The 24,552-nt window shown below is 33.7% G+C and overlaps 1 protein-coding gene across 2 annotated transcripts in view; it reads right to left on the reverse strand.

The window, feature by feature from the left end:
• The window catches only part of LOC135849373 (tolloid-like protein 2), a 104,895-nt gene that overhangs the window by 79,207 nt on the left and 1,136 nt on the right, over positions 1-24,552 (reverse strand). The window contains exon 4 of one of the 2 annotated variants that reach the window (XM_065369764.1): positions 24,294-24,404. In XM_065369764.1, coding sequence (XP_065225836.1) covers positions 24,294-24,404 — 111 coding nt within the window. Of the gene's footprint in view, positions 1-11,965; positions 12,302-24,293; positions 24,405-24,552 lie in introns of those variants that run through there. The other variant, XM_065369765.1, reaches the window with a different exon arrangement.

The raw sequence follows: 24,552 nt of genomic DNA on the forward strand, positions 1-24,552 counted from the left end.
AAATGTGACCGATTCATTCGCGAACAAATTGAGTTAAAATGAGTCGTTTACAAATGATTCGATCAGTTATGAGAGAATCAAACCGTTCTTATTCAAACACTTAGATGCCAGAAATGAATCAATCGCTGCCAATAAAATTACATATGAATTGTTCGCGAAAGATTTTATCTGGATTAGAATCATTCAAGAAAGATTGCATCAAAACTGAATGGATTATAAAATATAATATATTATATGCCTATGAATCGTTCGAGAACGGTTCATCAGATTTTGAAAGAATCGCTCAAGTGGAATATTAAGTCTGGTAAGAGATCCAAACGCCTCTTTTAAGCGACCATGACTGATTCTTTTGTAAAGAGTTGATCAAATGTGATTCGTTCATGAATAATTTGATAAAAGACAAAAGAATCGTTCAATAAAATTTGGATAGGTGGAAATGAATCACTCGTTCGCGAACGACTTGATCAAATATGTACGCATCGTTCGCGAACGATTTGAGTCAAGCAGCATTGATCCACGTATAAGTGAGTCGAACACCATCGTTTGAGCAAAACCGAATCATAAAAGTGAATCAAATGCTCACTCTACTCGAATTTTAGTGATTCATTCGCGAACGAATTGAGCAAATATGAGTCGTTCGAGAATGATTCGATAAAAAGAAAAACTAAAATGGAAGAATCGATCATCAAAATTTGGAGAGGACGAGAATAGGTAAATGAATCATTCGCGAACGATGAATTGAATTCATTACTTAGGTCGTTCGCGAACGACTCAATGAAACACATATCCATTACAAATAATTGAATACAAAAAATCTCACTGAATTATTGTTCATGATCAATTAAGAAAGGCAAGAAGAATCGTTCGCGAACGATTCTATTATACTTGAATCGTTCGCGAACGACTGAATCAAATCAGCAACTCATGAAACACAATGCCTAAAACAATTCAATAAAATTTCACTGAACCACATACCAAAGACTCAAAAGAGCAGTTTGTGAACGATTGAGTAAGACAAAGTGAATCGTTCGCGAACGACTGAATCAGATTAGCGACTTTTTTTGGAAAAAAGTCACCAAGTAGGTATGACTGAGTTTCTTTCGAATGAATTGATCAAACTAAGTGATGAATCATTCTTGAACGATGGAGTCATTATATAAATCGTTCATGAACGATTTCATCATAATCGAGTCGTTCGCGAACGACTGAATCAAATCAATGACTTTTTGGGGGGAAGGGAGGGGAGGGAAATGTCAACAAACATGACTGAATTTCTTTCGAATGACGGAATGAATAAATCCAATCCAACTAAGTGATGAATCATTCGAGAACGATGGAGTCGTTCGCGAACGACTCAATCAAACACGTATCGTTCACAAATAAATAATTCAATAAAACCTCTCTGAACCATGAACCATTGTTTGTAAACAATCATGTAAGGCAAAAAGAATCGTTCGCGAACGATTCTATCACACTTGAGTCGTTCGCGAACGACTAAATCGAATCATCAACTCATAAAACACATGCCTAAAACAATTCAATAAAATTTCACTGAACCATTTATGCCAAAGACTCAAAAGAGCAGTATGTGCATGATTAAGTAAGATAAAGTGAATCATTCGCGAACGACTGAATCAGATTGGCGACTTTTTTTCACCAAGTAGGTATGACTGAGTTTCTTTCGAATGAATTGATCAAACCAATAGACCATATTCGAACGATATTGTCCATATCTTAAAAACGTAAACAATCGGTAAACTTCGAGCCGTTGTCGCTTCTTATCAGTAAATTTTGGGGCAAATATCCTGAAAAAAGTATTACTTTTCGCTTTTTTTATTGCGAGTAGATAAATTTTAAATTAGAATACCGAAAAACTGAAGTATTTTCGACCGAGAATTCATTTTTTCTGGTTAGTTTTTTAAAATTTGACATATTCATGGAGAATTCTTTAAAAAGTGCCGCTTTTACCTGATATTTGCCCCAAAATTGAAGAAAAAGGTACTGATAAGGAGCAAATCCGCCATGTTGTGACGTCAGTCAAATATGGTCTATTGATGAATCATTTTTGAACGATGGAGTCATTATATAGATCGTTCACGAACGATTTCATCATAATCGAGTCGTTCGCGAACGACTGAATCAAATCAGTGACCTTTTTGGGGGGGAGGAAGGGGAGGGAAATGTCAACAAACATGACTGAATTTCTTTCGAATGAATAAATTAAATCCAATCCAACTAAGTGATGAATCATATGAACCATTGTTTGTAAACAATTAAGTAAGGCAAGAAGAATCGTTCGCGAACGATTTTATTATACTTGAGTCATTCACGAACGACTGAATCAAATCTGCAATTCATCAAACATGTACCTATCATTCACAAACAATTGAATGAAATCTCACTGAACCATATGCCAAGGAGCATTTCTTGAACGATTAAGTAAGTTCAGGGTAATCGTTCGCGAACGACTGAATCAGATCGGCGATTTTTTTGAAAAAAAATGTCACCAAATTGACTGAGTGTCTGGATTGATCAAACCAAGTGATGAATCATTTTTGAATGATGGAGTATTTATGTAAATCGTTCGCGAACGATTTCATCATAATGGAGTCGTTCGCAAAGGACTGAATCGAATCATTGATTCTTTTGAAAAAAACAAAGTAACCAAACATGACTGAATTATTTCTTTCGAATGAATTAATCCAACTAAGTGATGAATCATTCGAGAACGAAAGAGTCGTTCGCGAACGACTAGATCAAACATATATCGTTCACAAACAATTCAATAAAATCCAACTGAACCATTGTTCGTAAAAGATAATAGGTAAGACAAGGAGAATCGTTCGCGAACGATTCAGTTGAACTTGAGTCGTTCGCGAACGACTGAATCAAATCAGCATTTCACCAAACACATACCTATGAATCATTCACAAACGATTCAATAAAATCTCACTGAACCATATATCAAAGAGCAGTTCGTGAACGATTAATCAAAGTAAGGAGAATCGTTCGCGAACGATTCGTTCATTGTAATTGAGTCGTTCGCGAACGACTGAACCAAATCAGTGACTCTTTTGGGGAAAACAAAAAAATCTCACCAAACAAGACTGAATTTCTTTCGAATGATTTGATCAAACTAAATGAATCGTTTTCACCTTCTCTAACATCTGAATCATTCCACTATCCAAAATTTACACAATTCGCAAAAGAATCATTCTCTCATAAATATACCCTGACAACTCTTTGAAAATTCTCCTCTGCACAGATAAACTAACAAATACAGGTAAACAAGTGGCTAGAGAATTGGGAAATGAAAATACGAATCACATTGCTCATACACGGCGACTAAAAAGAAAAAAAGTGAGCTACATTACACTCGAGTGTACATAACTCTTTCGTTCTCTTTCTCATTTTTTTTTTCAAGCTTCGTCCTTAATTAAAATAAAGCCCGTTAATGACGCTCGTGTAAACGCGCGGTTATACGTGTTCCACTACCTTAGGGGCACATCTCGCGTAAGTAAAAAGAAAAAGGGGAGTCGAGTGGAAAGAAAAATGTTTTGTTGATACACACGACGACGCGATAAATGACCTACGCGAAACAATAATCACTTAGAAGCTGCTTGTATTTTATCTTCGTTAAAGGGTTTCCACGTTATGCCATTTTTTTTTCGACCATGAGCGCCAACTCGCCCCATTTCAGATATTAAAACGGTTACGCGCCAGGCATTTCGACTTATTACCTTTTTTCTTTCTCTTCTCGCCGCCGAAAGCACGCTGTGGTAATTTTGTTTACCTACTTAGTTCTCTCGACCGCGTGCAACATGCTTTTTTCAGTTTTACTTTTCCTCTAGCTCTTACCCATAATGGAATTCGTCTACGTGAAAATTGCCTCATCCTTTTTCGTACCTACCCATACCAGCTAACGCACGCAGCCTTTCGATTACCGATATTCAAACGTGTAAAATATCGTCACAAAGGATTAACTTGTACAGGTACATAGAAGGAGAATCCACTCAATAGATAGTAGGGTGGAGCGGAAAAAATTTATAGTCTTCGATTTCGCTGAAATTGAAGTATGTTGGAGATTTTGAGTTGAAATGACCCCCAAAAAATTTTCAGCCCCCCACGTACCCCTGCGGTGGAACTGTGGCCCCCCAAAGTAGGGTCATTTTGGAAAAAAACGCTGTTTTTCGAATTTAAAAGTAGCAATAACCATTTTTTTCGAAAACGGGTAGCACTCAAAAGTTGCGATTTGAGATGACGAATCGAATGACGTAATTGGTTTTTTGATTTGACCACCGCTAACCCCACCCAGTTTCGTTTGAAAAGTCGCGAATCGGCGTTTTTTTGCTATTTTAATTGAAAATACAGTCGATTTAGGATTCGAATGCGATTTTATGATTAATTATACCTTTTCACATTGAAACAAGTGAATCTAGCACGTATTCCAACCTCTACCCCTCCCACTTTCTCGAGCCCCCCCCCCCCCACATTAAAAACTCTCCTGCCACCTTGAATATCGTTCCAACAAGAAAAATCACGGGATAAAAGCTGTTTCTTGAACATTTTTTATACATTTTGGTTCTAACAAAAATTTTATTTGGCGCCACCCTTGGGCCCCAAATTCCCAAAAACCATTTCCAAAAAAATTCAAAATCGCGTTTTTAACGTTTTTACGAAAAATTTGTAATCGAGAAACGTGGACGTGCTCAGAACTAAGCATTAGGTACTTATTCATTTCTCTTTTTCCCATGCCTCGATTATGCATCCCTCTTCACGCATATCACATCAACATTTTCAACTGTTCATTTCAAAATTACTTCTAAGTCCTCATTATCTTCTGAAAATCAGCAAAATTATAAATGGGAAATATTTTTTTATGGCGAAGCACCTTCAGTACACGACTAAAATAATGAAGAATAAAAAAACAGAATTCGGAACTAAACATCATGGATCTGAATTAATGCATACGAGAAGTTTGAAATTAAATTACAATTAGGCTATAATACAAAACTGAGTAAAGGAAGTGTGAGGATTCAAATTCCTAAAACGGGAAATGTCTGTAATATGCCACTATTATTTGTATCTTGAACGTAATTTACAACGTACTTCCATTTTTTTGCGATCAATCAGTAAGGTACGTAATTAAAAATTCTCTTTACGAAAATTGGAAAAAAAACATCTTCATTCATTCATTCAAAATTTTAAACATAACCGAGTATGTAAAATCTAACAGGGGTAGTCTGTAATGAAAACGTTTGAAATTGAAAATTTTTACTCTTCATTGCATGATAACAAATTTTTCGTAAAAACGTTAAAAACGCGATTTTGAATTTTTTTGGAAATGGTTTTTGGGAATTTGGGGCCCAAGGGTGGCGCCAAATAAAATTTTTGTTAGAACCAAAATGTATAAAAAATGTTCAAGAAACAGCTTTTATCCCGTGATTTTTCTTGTTGGAACGATATTCAAGGTGGCAGGAGAGTTTTTAATGTGGGGGGGGGGCTCGAGAAAGTGGGAGGGGTAGAGGTTGGAATACGTGCTAGATTCACTTGTTTCAATGTGAAAAGTAATAATCAATCATAAAATCGCATTCGAATCCTAAATCGACTGTATTTTCAATTAAAATAGCAAAAAAACGCCGATTCGCGACTTTTCAAACGAAACTGGGTGGGGTTAGCGGTGGTCAAATCAAAAAACCAATTACGTCATTCGATTCGTCATCTCAAATCGCAACTTTTGAGTGCTACCCGTTTTCGAAAAAAATGGTTATTGCTACTTTTAAATTCGAAAAACAGCGTTTTTTTCCAAAATGACCCTACTTTGGGGGGCCACAGTTCCACCGCAGTGGCACGTGGGGGGCTGAAAATTTTTTTGGGGGTCATTTCAACTCAAAATCTCCAACATACTTCAATTTCAGCGAAATCGAAGACTATAAATTTTTTCCGCTCCACCCTAATAGATAGGTACATAGAATACCTCCTAAGGGCTTTGGATATTTACCTCGTACGTATAGAAGACGTGAAGGGAAGGGGGATGGGGTACCAAAATAAAAACCTACCTACGCTTATATCTACCTATCTACCTTAACATAATGAATATCCAAAAGACATCCCACCACCACCACATATGACGCAGGTCAAGCTAGCGACGTAGCCGGATCAGGATAGGAAGGTGTCCGGGGCCAGACCCGAAGCCGAGCAGGGGCGTTTATACAAATGATTTATACGTCCATTCTTCCTCTTTAATATTAAACCGCGTCGAAATAGCCTCCGTAATGAAAACTACCCCACTGTAACCTTTCTTTAGGCTGCGATGTCATAACCAACTGACACGACGACAACGATGTACGAGTACTCGTAGGTAAGGTAGTACGAACATGGTGTAAAGGCTGCAATATAGTGAGGGGGTAGGGTGGAAAAGTAAGGGTGGAAAGAGGATAAACGGCCAACTAAACGCGTCTATTACGTAACTCGGGTCGTTTTCGCCTTCGAAAACCATGTTAACAATGAAAATTCCATTTTCGGATGTGATTTCCAACACGTCAACCCTTTTTAGTCGCGGAATAGTCGGATTTTGACGAGATTTTTTCTACTTTGAGATTTTTTTCGAGTATTAAAAATGAAAAAAAAATAAAAATTTTTTTTTTTGAGATTTGTCTCCATTTACGAGATTATGTTGGACACTCAATTAATTTTTTCTGCAAAATAAAAACCAATAAAACTGAGAAAAATAAAAAATGCATTTTTAATCGATGCCTTTGTTTAGGATTTTTTTTAAATCGCAGACACACCAATAATATTTTTCCTCTTCGTAAAAATTCAAAATTCATAACTCAAAAATAAACTTCAATATGTTCGAAACTACGATTCGAAGATACATCTACGCTTTATACATTGCGGTAGACAACCTATATAATCCTACACCAGCGTCGAATAAGTTGCCTATTTGTTCGGAATTCGAACGCTTTAGGGTTGCACTGCACAAAATTGCGCAAAATGGTGAAAAAGTATCATCGACACTGCGTCGATTTTTTTTTTCAAAGCCATCATTATCTCACTTCTTTTCCTCTTATTTTTTTTCAACTTTAGCAGGGTAAAAGATGGATGATTCAGGGTAGGTCAATTTATTTCTAATTTTGTATGTAGCAGTAAAATATGATTTTCAGAGTCCATCGCCTCGATCATCCTACCACCCTCAAAGGACAGGGGGAAGGGGTAGGTTAATGACCTTAGGTATCTATGGGTCAAATGACGTAAGGTTAAACATCAAATTTTAAATTTCGATTTTTCCAGTTTTTTGACCCTTATAAGAATTGACTTCCGATAAAAATGTAATTGTTTGCACATCTTTCTCAATTTTATGCTCCACCTTCGTGCCAATAATTTTCAACAACGTGTTTTTTGTATCACCCTGAAATTCGTAATCACAATTTTTCATGAAAAATGCCATCAAAAAAATCGAATTTTAAAAACAATTATTCATGGTAAAAATTTCAACAAAAAAAAAACTCGTCATGAAATTGTGTATTTCTAGGAGTATTTCAAAAGAACCACTTTTCAAAATAGAATACTTACAAAACATGCCCACAGCAACCTGGATTTTCGTAAACTACTCGTGGAATCATAAATGAAGGGAGATTTTTGAAAGTACGAGTTACAAATACTTACTAAAAGTTACTCGAATAAGTTTTCAAAAAAATTACAAACTAAATGAACATATAACTTGTTCATCTTCCATTCTGAAGTTGGCAGAAATGTCAGATTCTTTTAGTATGTAGACGTACGTAGGTAATCTAAAAGTTATGTAAGTAGGTAAGTATTATCATCTTTCATTTACGAGCAACGTGGCAAATGCACACGGATACAAAATTATTTATTGCGAGTGAAATATCTATTAATTTTTCAATCAACATATTTTTCAGATTTTCTTTAGCAAGTTCAAACGACACCTTTTTCATCCCCTGTACTAGATTAAAGCGATGAAGCCATTAAAAATAAAAAAAACAACAAATTTTTAAATGAGACAAACAATAAGACGTTGCCGATTTGATTTTTCAACTGAAAATGCGATTTTTCAAGAAATTTCCAACTTTTTCATTGGGCAATTCTCCTCAAAATTTATCAAAAGAAGTTCGAACATTCCCTCCCTTTACCAAAATTTCTTGACATGAAAATCAATTTACCTCACCGCGTGAAAAAAGAAGAAATATTTTTTTCAACTCAACATTGTCCAGTTAAGCTTCCAGTGCGGATTTAATATGAAAAGATTCAAATTGAACTCTTTGCTTTTTTCAATAAAATTTCATCTAAACCATTGTTCGAAAGCATCTACAATCCAAAATTTGAAGATGAAAGCTCAACGATTCATAATTTCACAAAAATGGAAAGTTACCATCGAGAAATTCGAAAAACTACAACTACAGAAGTCCTTATATTTTATCGTCAATTTTCAAATTGAGAGCCAACCCACCTTTGAGGATTACAAGGGTCCTCAATTTCCATCAATGTTTGAAAACAAATTAAAATTGAAGTGGAATATAACACAAGGAAACAAGCCGCAGGCAAATTTCGAGGAAGGGGGATCAAGTCAAAAATTACTTCTGCAGAACAAAATTTCTCCATAGGCCTATTTCAAAAAAAAAAAATCAAAAAAATCGAAATTTTGAAAAAATGGAAGAAAAATTTTTGTGAAAATTATGAAAAAAGTTGCACTTTTTTGGCAATTTTCACAAAAAGTGAGAAGAAAAAGCCTTCAGCTGGAAACTTTTTCAAACGTTTCAATAAAAAAGATGTAGGATAAATTTTCAAAAGTGATTGAAAAAATTGAAAAAACTACAATTTTAAAAGAAAAAAATCAATGGAAAATTTCCGAGTTTAATTAATAATAGAAAAAGCTGGACTTTTTTGCAATTTTCAAAAAAAATTCATCTTTGAAATTTCAGAGATAAATCTTTTTTTTTTTGCAATTTTAGCAAAAAGACCCAAGAGAGCTTTCTTACTTTCTGTCAAAATCTCCAAAAATGCGGCAGTTTTGGCAAAAAATGAATTTTTGATCAAAATTGCAAAAAGTATTTTATTTTTGCCAAAATTCAATAACAAAAAATGAGTTTTTTTGTCAAAATTGAAAAGTTTTTATTTTTTAAAAACTGCAAAAAATTGTGTTTTTTGGTAAAAATTTCAAAAAGTTGTATTTTTTGGTCAAAATTTCAAAAAAAAAATGGTGATTTTTTTTCTCAAATTGTAAGGATGATTTTTTTTTTCAAAATTGTAAAGAAAAGTCGCGCATTTTCCATCATTATTATCTTTGAAATCTTCCATTTGTTCTCCTCTTTCAAAATATTAAATTTCTTCATTTTTTTAGTCCATTTTGAAGTTTAAAAATTGTGAACTGAAAAAATGTGAGCTTACCTCGCTCGCCCTCTTTTCACTGAAACATTTGAATAAATTCCTGCCAAGAGCCTTTATTTTTTACTTTTTGTCAAACAAAATTTCAAAAAAATGTTTTTTTTTGCCAAGATTGCAAAGAAGTTTCAATTTTTTCTCAAATTGCAAAGATGAAATTTTTTCTCAAAATTTTAAAAAAGAATCCTGCATTGGCATTTTCTATTTTTCAACCTTGAAAATTTTCATTTATTTTATTCTTTTGGAAGATTCGAGTTTTTTCATTTTTTTACTTCACTTTGAATTAATTTATTCAAGAATTTTGACATGAGAAGAAACGTTGACCCCCCCCCGCCTCCGGGGAGCATTTTTTACTGTTAGTCGAAATTGCCAAAATACCTAACTTTTCGAAAAAAAATGAGTTTTTTAGTCAGTTTTGACGAAAAGTAAGAAGAAAGCTCTCAGCAAAATTCAATAAAAGGAAAGCAAGGGCGAGTAAAAATGTTTATATTTTTGAAGAGAATGTAAAAAATGAAAAAAAAAATCTTGAAGAAAGAATAAATAAACATGAAAAACTCCAAATGTGATTGAAATAATTAGGAAAAAAATAGGAATTCACAATGTTTTGGTGGAGGGGGGGGGGAGCAACACATTTTCGTAGTATTGACAAAAAGTAGGATTTATTAGGAATTTTATTGAAAAGTAGATCAAGGCTTTCAACAGGAAAATTTTCTTACATGTTTCAATAAAAAGAGAGGGAGGGGTCAACATTACTTTGTGTTGAAATTTTTATATGTACTCGTACTTTCAAAATGGACCAGAAAAAAATGGGAAAAAGAGGAATTGTTTTCCAATATTTGTGAAATAATACAGAATTAAAGTAGGGAAATAGAATAGGTAAGCAAGACTTTTATAGACACCCTGTAGATATTTTATTTGTAAGATTGTAACTCGGTGACGCTGAATTCGAGTATCGACTGAGTCTTTTTCAAGGGCCATAAGTTTGAATATCCAGTCATGTTTTGGATATAACCTCTCAACCCCCCCCCCTCTAGGTACTTCATTTTGTTTGAAAGTAGCCAAATTTTTAAAAAAGTTCGTAGGTAATTTAACGTTTTGAGGTCGAATATTGATCTTTTTTTTTTTTTTGGATTAGACCCTTCAGTGTTAATTATCTCAATCACTCGCTTGTTTCAAAATCAGGGATTAATTTCCTACAAGTTACAAAACATTGGAGAAAAAAAACATTTTCGAGCCCTCAAAGCGAGGTTTAAAAACACCCTTTTCAATTTTCAATTTTTGGCCATCGATTATGAATTTAATTTGAACATTTCTTTGAACAAATGAGATCTAATTGCAATCTGATACTTGTAAATTCATATGATGAGGAAAAAAAATCACGAAAATTCCCCTCACCCCCCTCCCCATTCAATAACACTCCATTTTGCCCAATTTTGACCCATTCTTCGATAGTTTTATACTGGAAAACATTTCCATATAGTCATCTCTTCATTTAGTCCTTCATCATTTTCCAGCATTTTTTTTCCTTAATTAAGCCAGGTTAAGGATCAACTTGAAACTTGGTCATTTTTAGGCAAATTTTCAGTCCTCACTTCTAGAAGATGAGCGTTGCCCAAGAGAAGGTGATCCCCTCTATGAAAAACGAAAACAGTTTTTGGAGTATTTTTCCACAAATATTGCACCTCCGAAAAAAAATGATTATTCATAAAATTATTGTACGAAAAATTTGTCACAAAAAAGTTCTCATGATTTTTTTCATACAGGTCGAACTTCGCCTCTAATAAACAATAAACTTCGTTGAGAATTGAGCCACTCTATTTTTAATAAAATTTCATCCTTTTTTTCACTCTCCACGGTCCACATTCTCAAATGTCTCTTCCACTCATACTACTCTCAACCATCATCACAAATCACGTGATCAAAAAACCTCCAATTCGATATCTCCGATACCACGACGTCGTACGAAATAAGTAAGAAAATCAAAAACGACGCCAACTATGACGCGATAGAAAGGAAATCAAATTAGATATCGAAACTGCCTTCGAGTGTGTCTCTGTCTATCTGCGTGTAATCTGGGAATGGAAATTGAATTATTAAGAGGACGAAATCGAACGAAAATGCGACGTTCGTGAACAAATGAAAGACAGTAAATTCGATTTAGGCTCTAGCAAAATCACACAGGGGTATAAAATACGATAACTCTGAGATTTCCTAATAAAAGCCAGAGAGGGAAAAGTTCAGAAAGCTAAAAGGAGTTTAAAATATATTTTCCAAATGTGTACAGTACCTACATACGAGTAGATATACGATAAACTAATAATTTCCATTCGAATTCGAACGAAGAGAGCAGAAATTTCAGCTACTCGTATTCTGGCTCAAACTCAACTACTTGATGCTTCGTATATCTAAATAAATCAATTCAAAATTTTTGAAAAATATGGACCAGATTTCTATACCGAATAAAAATACTCTCTCGAGTCGAAAATAATCCATCAGAGTCCACATATCTCCTTATTCTACTCCAAGGTAAGTAAGTAAATTTACACGTGAAAAAATCACTCACTTATTTCGGATCATTAGTAATGGACTGTCCAACGAACACAATTAGCAGTATGAACACCACTAGTAACACTAAAATGAAGCATATCGCAATGGCCGACACCATTGTGAAAGCCGTTGATGCGATTTGGAAAAAATTGCTCCAAATACGCCGAAAAAAAAATGTATCGAAAAATTTCACACGTATTCCAGCTGCGGAAGCGGCCGGCTACGAAATACTCGTACGCGAATACGAGTACGATAACGCGAAACGGAGACGGACTAGCGTAACGTTAACGTTAACGATAGGCATTCAAGATGGTAACGAAAGCACTACTGACTATGGCAAAACGTGGAGTTTTTGTAAAACCACAGGGTGGCTCAAAATGACAACCGAGACCGCACACAACTTACGCCGCCGATACGAGTACGAGAAGGGATAAAATATTGATTACTCGAGAGAAGGGGGCTGGGGGATCTGGGGGATGGGGGCGGGTGGTTGAGGGGGGAGGGGGCCCAAGTTTTGTATCTATTTCGTTATGTTATCCTACGGTATGGTATTGCTTGCTGCTGCTGCTGCTGCTGCTGCTGTATAGAGAGATATGCATAAAAAACACACACACAGACAGCCCATGCCAACGACGAGATGGTGTTTTTTGCCTCCCTTTCGTTTCGTTTCGTTTTTCGTTAATCGTAAAGATTATAAATTTTTTCACCGGTTAAATTTCTCCTCTCGAAGAACAAACGAGGCTTTTACAAAATACCCGGTTAAAGGTAGGTAGGGTAGGTACTGTATCTACGAGTACTCTTTTTCGTCATCTTTTTTCTCGAGTACGTTCGCGTCTATAATATTTTAAATAAAACATTTTATACGTTTGAAATGAACATTGTGTAGTCACAATTTAGTCGTATATCGAGTACGAGAATCTACGTAGGTATATAAGATAGAGAGAGACAGAGACAGAGAGGGAGAGTCATGGAGTGAAAAAAAAAGGCCAAAGTGAAAGTACCTACCGGTCCCTTTTGGTCGTTTGAATTACATATTAAATCACTTAACACAATGTGTATCCATAGCCTTTCATTGCTTCGTCGAAAGAGCTGTTTCGAATTCACTTTCATCCTTTATCCTTATTGTGTATGTATTGTGCATACATACAGCAGTATCTCGCAGATATATCTTTTTCTTTATATACACAGTTTACGTAGATTCGCGAAGACTATACCAAGCCAAGGCGATGTCGACGAGTTATGAAAAAGCCCCAAAGGCGGTGTAAACTTACGCATAATTTACCTAAATTCGGAGATATGTCTTTTCCAAACGTTGCTCTGCTTCCTTCTGCGAGTTTTTTTTTTCATTATTTAATATCAAACAAATGCTTGTTTTGAAAAACTAAATTATTGTTGTTTGTTTTACGAATAGGTACACCTTATTTATTTTATAGGTAGGTATAATATGGTGGACCACTTTTCCCCTCTTTTTTTGACCCCCCTCCCCCCGCCTAAAGTTGTCAGGTTTGATTAGAAAATTTTCTTCGACCATGTTAGTAAAAATAAGTCGTGTCAGGAAGCATCCCCTCCCCTCCTCCCCGTTCTCAAAGTACCTATTTATGAAAAATCACCCCTTTTACATGATGAAAAAATGGGTAATTCTCAAAAATTTGGCAAATTTCTGTCCCAAGACAATTTCTAGAAATTTTTTCAAAAGTGTACAAGATATGTGAATTTTTTTTCAGAACTTGATTCAATACCACCGGGGCATCTATTCAACTATTTAAACATGCTTAGACCCCCTCCCCCTCCCGACCTGGAATCGCTTGAATGGCCAAAAGTTCCTAGTCGTGTCCTGTCCGAGCACAGGTTTTTTTTCAATCCCGTTTTTATGATACAAATATGCATTTTATCAAAAAAACCAAAGGATACAAAATTGTTCTACATGAAATTTTCTACATTTTGACGCTATCAGTTGAACTCGAAACGTTTATTAAATAAGTTTACAGGGGGTTCAAAGTCTGCCCCCGACTTTAATGTCCATCGCCGTGTTCATTTTTCAGATTTTTTTAAACCAGTTTAAAAATATTTTTTTATGCGGATAAATGGTCACACCGATTCGAATGGTTGATAAGAGTGCTATCCACATTTCAAAAGACGAATGCCAATTAATTTAGTTCGTAAAAAAATCGAAATACATGCGAAATTTTTACATGTCTCAAATTCAACTTCCATAGTCGTATCTCAATATTTTCGCGGTAATGTTCGGCTTTCTGTCCAAAAACAAGTATACAAATATTTAAGGGGTATGTACGGTTACATTGATACAAGAAATTTCATCGAATGATATTTTCCAATGCCCTTTTTTTTCGAGATTTTCTCACATTTTCCCTGCATAATTTTTTCCTCATCCTGTCTTTAAGAAGTCTTAAAACCTTCCCTCCCCCTACCACAGGGGGGGTTGATTGAGACCAATACCAAAAATGAGGTCGAGGGTATGTATATTTATGAGTCCAATTTTGAAAATTTCAAAAAAGTGTGTATTTTAAAATTTTCAAAATTGAAAAAAAAAAAATTGAAATTTGCCCCAATTTTTGAGAATTACCCAAATAGAACTTGTCCTTTTCCTCAAAAAATGAAAAAAATGAATATTTTCACATTACTTAAAATGTATTTGAATGAGTTGAACTAGCCAAGATTATTGCTTGAGAGACCAAGAGATTGATTTCAGTAATTGTAAATTGATCACTTTCGGTGTTGAATTGCCAATTGCCATAATGAAAATTAAACATCAAACAAGTGAGATGTTCTTTGTGGAAGAAAAAGAAAAGTCATTTAAAAAAAATCTGAGAGATTAAATTCAAAAAAAAAAAACTAATTTGTTCAATTTTTTTCGATTTTTTTTTTCAACTTTGAAGGTCTTTATGTACGTGACCAACATTATGTAGAATTGTATGTAGAAGCAGGGCAAGTTTTGTGGGGGCACGCGGCACAGTTGGTCCCTGAGAATTTATATCCGGCCAAAATTCTGAAATTCGTATGGGGGTTTTCAAAGGTGCTGAATTCATTTTTCCAGCCATTTTGGCTCTAAAACTTATGGTTATGGGGCCTTCTAAAATTTCGAAATTTTCTAAAAAATCGTGTGACATATCAAAATGTATGTTTTTGAACCCTCTGAATACGTTTCTGGAAACCATTTTACTCACAACTTCATTAAGGCCTCTGGAGGGGGGGGGGGAGCGAAATTTCAAAATTTTCAAAAAAAACGCGTGACATATCAAAATATATGTTTTTGAACCTTCTGAATACGTTTCTGGAAACCATTTTACTCAAAACTTCATTGGGGCCTCTGGAGGGGGGGGGGGGGGAGCGAAATTTCAAAATTTTCAAAAAAATCGTGTGACATATCAAAATGTATATTTTTGAACCTTCTGAATACGTTTCTGGAAACAATTTTACTCAAAACTTCATTGGTGCTTCTGGAGGGGGGAGCGAAATTGTCAAATTTTCAAAAAAATCATGTGACATATCAAAATGTATGTTTTCGAACCTTCTGAATACGTTTCTGGAAACCGTTTTACTCAAAACTTCATTGGAGCTTCTGGAGGGGGAGTTGAATTTCAAAATTTTCAAAAAAATCATGTGACGTATCAAAATGTATGTTTTTGAACCAAAATTCAAAAAATTGCAACAATTTGCCAAAGAAAATATCGGAATTTTGTTGACAAAAATTGTCCAAAATTGAGTAAAAATCATCGAAACATAGCAGAAATTTTTCAAAATGTCAAAAAATGAACAAAAGTTTATTAAAATAGAATCCTAATCTTTCAAATATTAAATCCATTCTTTGAATTTTCTAAAATACTTTTTGAAATTTGAAATTTCTCACAAGGGAATTTTTCAAATGGCATTCTCCGATTTGAACGGAACCAAAGGTAGATCGGAAGAGCATGTTTTAAATACCCTCTTCCCCTCCCCTCCATAACCCTAATTTCAGGTCCCAAAGTTGATTTTTTGATTTTTTATGCATTTTTTTAAAACTGAAAATCGAGTATTTTTTTTAATTTTTTGACAAAAAGCAAGATTTTAAGAATTTTAGAAAAAAGCAGCACTTTTTGCAATTTATTGGTAAAAAAAATTACACTTTAACGCAATTTTTGTCAAATAAAGCAAAATTCTGGACAATTTTTTTGAAAAAAAGAACCTTTTTGATATTTTTTGCCGAAAACTACAACTTTTACCTAATTAGGTATAAAAAATGCAGAAATTTTTGGCGATTTTTAGAAATAAAGTATATTTTTTGAGAATTTTTCATGAGAAACAACACTGACAATTTTAACAAAAATCCAAAAAATTGATCGTTTTTGAAAATTTTGGGCAAAAAAGAGAGACTTTTGAGTGATTTTTGAAAAAAAAATTAGACTCTGGCAATTTTAATAAAAAGTTAGAATTTTTGTCAAAAAAACAAGACTTTGATAAATTATAGCAAAAAGCAAAACTTTTTGGCAATCATTGGCGAAAAAAGCGAGAGTTTTGTATAATTTTTGGAAAAAAAAGTTACTTTTTGGATTTTTTTGCAAAAAAACACAATTTTTAGCCATTTTGCTAAAAATTACATTTTTTTGTAAATCTTTAAAAACGCAAAAATTGTTGACAATTTTAGCAGGAAGCAGAAAATGTTGGCAATTATTGGCAAAAAACGACACATTTTTGCAGTTTTTGTAAAAAAGTTACTTTTTGTAATTTTTTTATTTTTTTTCAAAAAAAAACGACAGTTTTTACCACAAAATTTACTTTTGAGTCATTCTGGACACTCAAGCAATTTTTCATTCTGGTCCAGAAAATTCAAATGGCTTGTGGAAGGACCAGAAATAAACGTTAGAATAACTTATAACTTCGGTCGGTGTTTATTGAGCACCTTCTCGATAGTTTTTAAATTTTAATTTTTTTACTTTTTCTAAAATTTACAAATTAGTCAAAAAATTCAACTTTGATTTGAAATTCCTCGCGAAAACCAGCTAAAACAGTCGAGAGGGGGTCAAATAAGTATCGATCCTAGATAGTTAAGTTGTAAGATATCATTTTTTAGCCCCTCCACAGCAATTTGAAGTTTCTGGAGAAATTTGAAAACTATGCTGGAGGCTCCAGGATGACCCAAATCAGTAGTTTTTTATACGAGGGACTTGAATTAAAGGAATTTACACACATTCGTTCACTTCGCCCCGAAAAATTTATATTTTCATGAAAAAGTTTCAAAAACGCATTTCAAGCATGTTCTCAAGTTTATTTTAAATAAAAAATTCGCCAAAAATCCAAAAATGAACTTGACTTGAAATTTTGGTTAGAGGGGGGGGGGGGTTCTCGGATATGCTCTCTCGATCTAGCTTGATTTTGTTCAAATCGAAGTGTATTACTGTTAATTCAAAAGGTTCCCTGATCAGATATTTCTTTTAAAAAATTGATTGAATTAGAGTACAAAGCTCTAATTTGTTAGTGCCTTTTTTTTCAATCTCTCAAATTGGGTAATTAGTTGTATGTATTTTCGAACCATTTAGGAATCTTTAGCTAATTTTTGAATTTTCCAGATTTCGAAATAAACAATGACCAATTTTGAAAAATTTTGCCCAAAACTATCGAAAAGATCACAAAGAGAGTTACCTACTCTGTATTTTGTAGTTCTTGAATTTCATTTTGGCCTAAAATTTCAGCTTCATCCATGGAATTCTGATTTTTTCGCAGAAAATGGAAAATGGTCTAAAAATTTCTCAATTTTTTTCCAAAAATCAAGTTTGAAATTTCACGTTACGAGATATTTTTTAATGATTTTTCAATTTTTTTGTCCCTACAATTCAACCCCAAAAAATTTTTCTCCAATCGAGCTCCCTCCCTTTTCGCAGCGAAGATCTAAAAAAAAATACACAAAAGGCAAAATTTTCACTCCACTTTACTTATCGAGTAGGTAGGGAATTCCCAAACTAGGCAGATAAAAGCTAAAGCAAGCACCCAGATCGAACTACTAAATACAGTAAAACGACCAATTGCACGCGAAAATCGTGCTCAGAATCCCAAACCTCATACTCGTATTAAAACGACCTTAGCCAATCAACGAGTAAAAAAATCTCCAATGCAGGTCTCGCGTTAAAAAAAGGTAAGAACCCCCCCCCCCCTCCGACGCCTTAAAAATGCACACCGCACACAATCTTCTGCTGACACGAGCAGCATGCTCGAAACTCGAAATGAGAGAGGACATCAGCATAGCACAAACTATACAGACAGTAGCAGATAGCTCGAGAGATGGCGAAACCGGAAATAAAATCAATTCTATACGTGTCTACGGAGTTGTAGGTCCGCGTTCGAGTTCGAGTTCGCGTCCGCACCATAAGAACAGACAGCAATTCGCTAATTTGCAGCAGGAAACGTCAAAACATAAGTTTTCCATTAAACGAGAGCATTTCACTCGGCGGTTGGCTAATGATAAATGCCACTACGTAATTTGATCGTCGTCGAGAGAAAATTTACATCTAAAACGATACGAGCGACGCGATATAACCTCCACTTCTTCGTGCTTCTCGTTTTTGCGATTCTCCTCCTTATACATACGTATAAAACAATATAACGTCGTCGTATATACGAAGTATAGCGAGCTTTGGCTATTGTTTTTCGTGCATGTCTTCCGAAACACGATGCCATATATTCGCCATATTGGACTTTGGCCAATATACCAAAAGTTGGTCGATTTGATTAAAATTTATACGAGGTGGATTTTTTTTCTCTTTTTTCTTTTTTGGTATCCTCTTTATCGTTGAAAATTTTTCTTCTATCGGGGTGTTTCAACATGCTATAAAATTCGTTCGCGATAAATTTACGCTTTGCCAAACATCTACAAACAGCTTTTACAGGCAATCAGATGTGCAGGATTTCGAATACGTAGTACTTCACTCTTTTTTACACCTCCATCTCCACTCTCCAGTCCTCTATTCCTTCTTTTTTCTTCCTTCGATGAAATTATTTTATCAATCGTCGAGCCTGCCTCTCTCTCTCTCGCTCTCTCATGTTAATATTTCAGCCGCAGATTAAATCTACTGGACTGGAAAAGATTACTTCATCATCGTAATACCGCCGCACTGCACCTAAGTAATCCTCATTTATTGTGCTATATCGAACTTAATACATATCTACACATACATACATAGACATAGCGATGTACTTACACAGCCTACCTAAATATATAGGTACTGAAGCTAGAGTAAAAAATCGATTTTTTTACATCAATTTTCTACCTCATCGTCTATATATATTATAAATTCAAATGGCCGCGTCGAGTCGTTCGGGGGGGAGGGGGGCAGGAAGAATCCAAAACGAGGAGCATTCGTCATTTAACGAGAAATTATAGAGAAGAGTGCAGTATTGTAGACGAGGAAGAGGGACGGGGAAAAGGGAGGAGAGGGGGGGGGGAATTCGTTGCGCAATTGTTTAAGTTCGGTCAAGGTTTAGAGATATTTGTAGGTACTGAAATATACGATGCGAGAATAAATTAGAAAAATATAATAATGGAAAGCCTTATAAATACTCCATCAAAAAATATAACACGAATGTTTCCGGGAAAAAAAAAATTCCACGAGGATTCATTTGGGGCCCACTGCCATAAATTCGTTAAAAATGAAATGCTGCAAATGAGAAAATTACGACAGGGGCTGTCTATAGAAAGCCTGTTTCAAGAAAGAGAGAGAAAAGAGGAAGATGGGTAATTTCTGAATTGAGAATTTTAAAAATTTTTGGAACCACTGCGTAGAAATTTTTGGAGATTGGAATTACACGATAAGTAATACCACTTTTGTTTGAGCAAAAGAAGAAAAGATGAAGCTTTTCAATTTTTTGAAAAAATTTTGACCCAGGTTTTGGAAATTAATTTTTTATATTTTTTCATGTTTAGAAAGAATTTTTTCGAGGTTAAATTTGATACGAGTAATTTGAAGGGCTTTCAATTCGTTGAAATAATAATTGGCCTGGAATATTTTTGAGCCTGAACCAAAAAATTGAACTTATTATATTTTTTCAACATTTTGAGACATTTTGAGAACCGCTGAAAAAAAATTTGGTTTCAAATGATCACTTTTAGTACCCCTCTAAATTCATTTTAAAATTCATAATCGACAAAACTTTTTGAATTTTTCAAAAAAAAAACACTTTTCTACAAACTTTGTATTTTTGCTGAAAAAAATGCAAAAAATTTCGAAAAATAATTTCCATCGGGTCATTGAACTTTCTTCAGGGGTTCTCAACAAAGTCATCCTTTTTTATCTCGGCCAGGCAACACTTGACAATCCCCTCCCCCTCCCAAAAAAAACAAAATTTGTAAACTGGAAGCAATAATTTGTGTCAATCCAGAAAATTACGCATTGGCGCCAAAATTGAGTTTCCTTCTAGTTTTCCAGGGGTTCTCAGCAAAGTCGACTTCTCAAAAAATTACCCTAATCGGTATTTTAAAAACAAAAAATTGAATTAAATTTCAAACTTGAAGCGTGATTCATCACGAAGAGCTAAGTATCATTTAGCACAAAACTGAAGTTTTCTAGCTTTTTAGTGGTTCTCAAAGTCAGTCTTCCAAAAACTTATCTTTAAAATCAATATTTTAAAAATCTAAAAATATCTATGACTAAATTCGCGAATCGGAAAGAGAAATCTGGCTTTTAAAAAAAAACACCTACTGGCTCCGAACTTGAGCTAATGAGCTTTCTATAATTTCAAGGGTTCCCAAAGTCGGCTACTCAAAAAATTATCTTATTCAATTTAAAAAAAAAAAAAAAAAAAAAAAAACAGAAAATAAAATTGAATAGAATTGCGAACATGATGCATACTTCATCAATTCATCATCAAAAACAGCTCATCAGCCTGTAACTGACCAGGGGTTCTCAAAGTCAACCACCCAAAAAGTCATCTCAATCAACATTTTAAGAATCAAAAACGAAAACCGAATTGCAACTCTGAAGCATCCATTCTTCACAAAAATCAAGCTATAATGGTCCAAAATTGGAGAGTTCTAAATTTTCAGGGGTTCTCAAAATCGACTTTCTAAAAATTATGTCGATCAATACGGTCTTAAAATCGAAACGTAAACTCAATTTCAAACTTTTTAACAGCTTTAATTTACTGCAAAAAAAAACTAAAATTGGGGTCCAAACGAGAGCTTTCCAAATTTTCAGGGGTTCTCAGAGTAAACCTCCCAAAATAAATCATTCCGATAAAAATGTTCAAAACCCGAAAATGAAATTAAATCGCAAAACTTGAGCAGTGTTTATTACAAAAAACCCGAAAATTAACTACTATCTTCAAACTTGAGCTTTCTATCTCTTCAGGGGTTCTCAAAGTTCTGAAAAACTTAATTCGATCAACGCTTGAAAATCAAAATCAAAATTGTAAACTTAAAGTATTCGATCACTACCAATACCAAAAGGTAACCAGAACCACTGACTCCAAAGTAGAGCTTTCCAGCTTTCCAGGGGTTCTCAAAGTCGGCTTCCTAAAAATGATCTCGACCAATATTTGAAAATCGAAAAATATAACTCAATTGCAAACTTGTAACATTAATTTATACCTAGCAAGAAATTGCATTTGGCGTTTGAGTGCAGTTTTCTATTTTTTTTTCAGGGGTTCTCAAAGTCAACTTTTTAAAAAATTATTTTGATCAATATGTATTTAAAAATCGTAAAATGAAACTAAACCGTAAACCTAAATCATGCATTCAGTGCACAAAAAAAAAACACAATAACAGGCTCCAAACTGAAGCTTTCAAATTTTCGCAGGGGTTCTCAAATTAGACCACTGAATAAATTATTTTGGTAAAGAACTGAACTTCAGAAATAAGAATTTGTAAAGCAGAAACATTAATTACTCGTGATTTTAATAATAAGTAAGCATTAGTCTGAGAATCAGAGTAAAGCTTTCTACTTTTTCAGGGGTTCTCAAAATCGATCTCCGAACTCCCGAAAACTTAGCTCGATAAACACTTGAAAATCTAAAAATCAAACTAGGTGTAAATTACAAACCTATAACATTGATATTTCATCACAAATAGCCATCCGATGGCCAAACTAGAACTTCTAGCTTTTTAGGGGTTCCCAAAGCCGATTTTTCAAAAAATTATTTTGACAAATATTTTTAAAAATAATTCTAAAATTAAACTAAAACTTGACAGCTCAAGACAAGACTTCACGACAAAAAACTAACCTTTGGACGTAAAGCGAAGCTTTATCACTTTTCAGGGGTTCTCAAAGTCAATTTTTCAAAATTTAAAAAAAATGGTCTCGATCATTTCGATCAAGTAATCATTTTAAAATCTGAAAAAAAACTGAACTTCCTCAATTACTCATTTAGTCCAAACTGATATTTTCTGCGTTTTCAGGGGTTGCCAAAATCAACTTTTGAAAAAAATAATCTCGATCACTAACTCAAAAATTTGAGAAAAATATCTATGTAAATTTATAAAAAAAATTCATGAAACCGGTCTAACATTGGCCACAACATTTTTGCAAAATGCACATATTATACCCTTCTCCCTTCCTCATCATTATTAGTCTACAAAAAAAAGCTAGGTTCAATTATTGAAAATATAATCTCAAAAAATGCAATACAGTCGAAAAATCGACCGAAAAATATCCATGCATCTAATTCTGAAATGATTCAAAATTTCAACTTTGATGCCTAATCAACCCCCTCTCCCCTTTCGATGGTGGCTGTAGAAGAAAGGGGTCAAGGATACACACCTCCAAAAATAAAGAAAAAAAACATACTTTTTGACCCATTCCGCTTATTGAATGGTTCAAATAATTTTGCCAAAATCAAGTTTTAATTTTTAATTTTAAAAAAAAATACTTTGAGAACACTTGAAAAAAGGTCAAAAATCACATTCCAAAACAGTACAATGTGCTTCTAATTTCTCATAATACTGTAGGTTCATATCTTTAAATTAACAGCATAATTTTTAAATAATACATATCATCATTTTGAGAACCCCTACACAGAATTAAATATTGTAATTTGATGTCAATACTTTCACTCTCTCACAGCGTTCAAAAGAAATTTTTGAACAATCCAATAAATGACTCTGAATGAGAATTTCCCATAAAAATTCATACTTATTCAAATTCAACTTTTTTCTCTTTTTTTAAAATTGAAAGACAATCAAATTCCAACTATATTAACGCATAATTGGAAGAAAAAGAGGAAAGGGAGAAGGCAAGGTCACTTTTAAATTAAATTTCTAGCTTAATTCGTTATTCACAATAAATTTACACAAATTTTTCTTAATTTTTCACAGAGTACCATACCTAATTTCAGGCAAAAGAATGATATTGGGATATGTGAAAAATATTCATCCAATTTTAGCTACATAAAAAGCGAAAGAGCTGCATACTCTTGACATGAAAGGCGTTGAGTTTCAGATCAACAACTATTTCAAATAATTCGCAATATTTTCGGTTTTTTAAAACACAATTCAAAATTTTAAAACTCAATTTAATTTAAAAACACATCAAAAGAAAACATTTTGAAAATTATAATTCATTTCACAAAGTTAACATAAAATTCTCGAAGAAAATCCATCGTCACTGGAAAAGCCAAAACACGAGTAGGTAGAACGTAGATTTGTACTTTGCAACCAAAAATGAAAAATCTATTTAGTTTAAGGATTATTTTGAAGAAAATAAAATAAATAAATCAATCAAAGAACGAAGACCAAATCGAGCAATAAAAAAAGATCATCGTATTAAACAACTAAAAAATGAATAAATAAATTTCCATCGAAGGCAGCATATTTCCATAATTCAAATAAATTTCATCTCTCAAATAAACAACACCAAATCGTAGTATGTAATTAAAAAAAAAAAAAAAAAATTGAATTTACTTCACAATGAAATAATTTTGAAATAAATTTTCAAAAAATAATCATTCACACTTTCCAATTCCAAACACACCTCGTACTCGTATTTCCAACTCGAATTCTACGTCAGCCATATTAGGCCTCAATTACGAAAGATTTTTATCGTTAATTAGATTCGCCGAAATAACACGTACTGCAGCGAAAACTTTAGTTTTCCTTATTACTCCACATAATGCAATTATCAAATACGCTAGCTGCTCACTCCTCAGTCCAAATTTCAAACAGACGAACAGATTTCAAGCAAAGCAATCGAAACTGATTCGTAATATAGTTGGAGTTGGAGAATTTTCACAACGAAGAAGCTTCCTAAGATAATCCGAATACCGAACACACGAGTTACGATGATTCCAGGAAAAGGAAAACCCAACCTAACACTGTATTATATTCTATCATTCATCATAAAAATAATTATGATGTTATCGCTTACCTGATACAGAATACTGAATTCCAATTAGAAAGTAAAAAATCACAAAAATAAAAACTGTATGTCTTGAGAATGGAAAATATTCACTGATTTTGAGCATTGGATTTTCAATAACTGAAACAAACGAGTATCGTGGTTTGATTAGTATACTGCGTTGAATTATTCTAGGCCTTCTCGAACATAACGATAATACTATCAGTATTCCATATTCTAGAACAGATTTGTTAAAAAGAACCCGAACTCGATTTCTTATTCTTAGGCG

This window comes from Planococcus citri, chromosome 5 (assembly GCF_950023065.1).
Source record: "Planococcus citri chromosome 5, ihPlaCitr1.1, whole genome shotgun sequence".
Lineage (NCBI taxonomy): Eukaryota > Metazoa > Arthropoda > Insecta > Hemiptera > Pseudococcidae > Planococcus > Planococcus citri.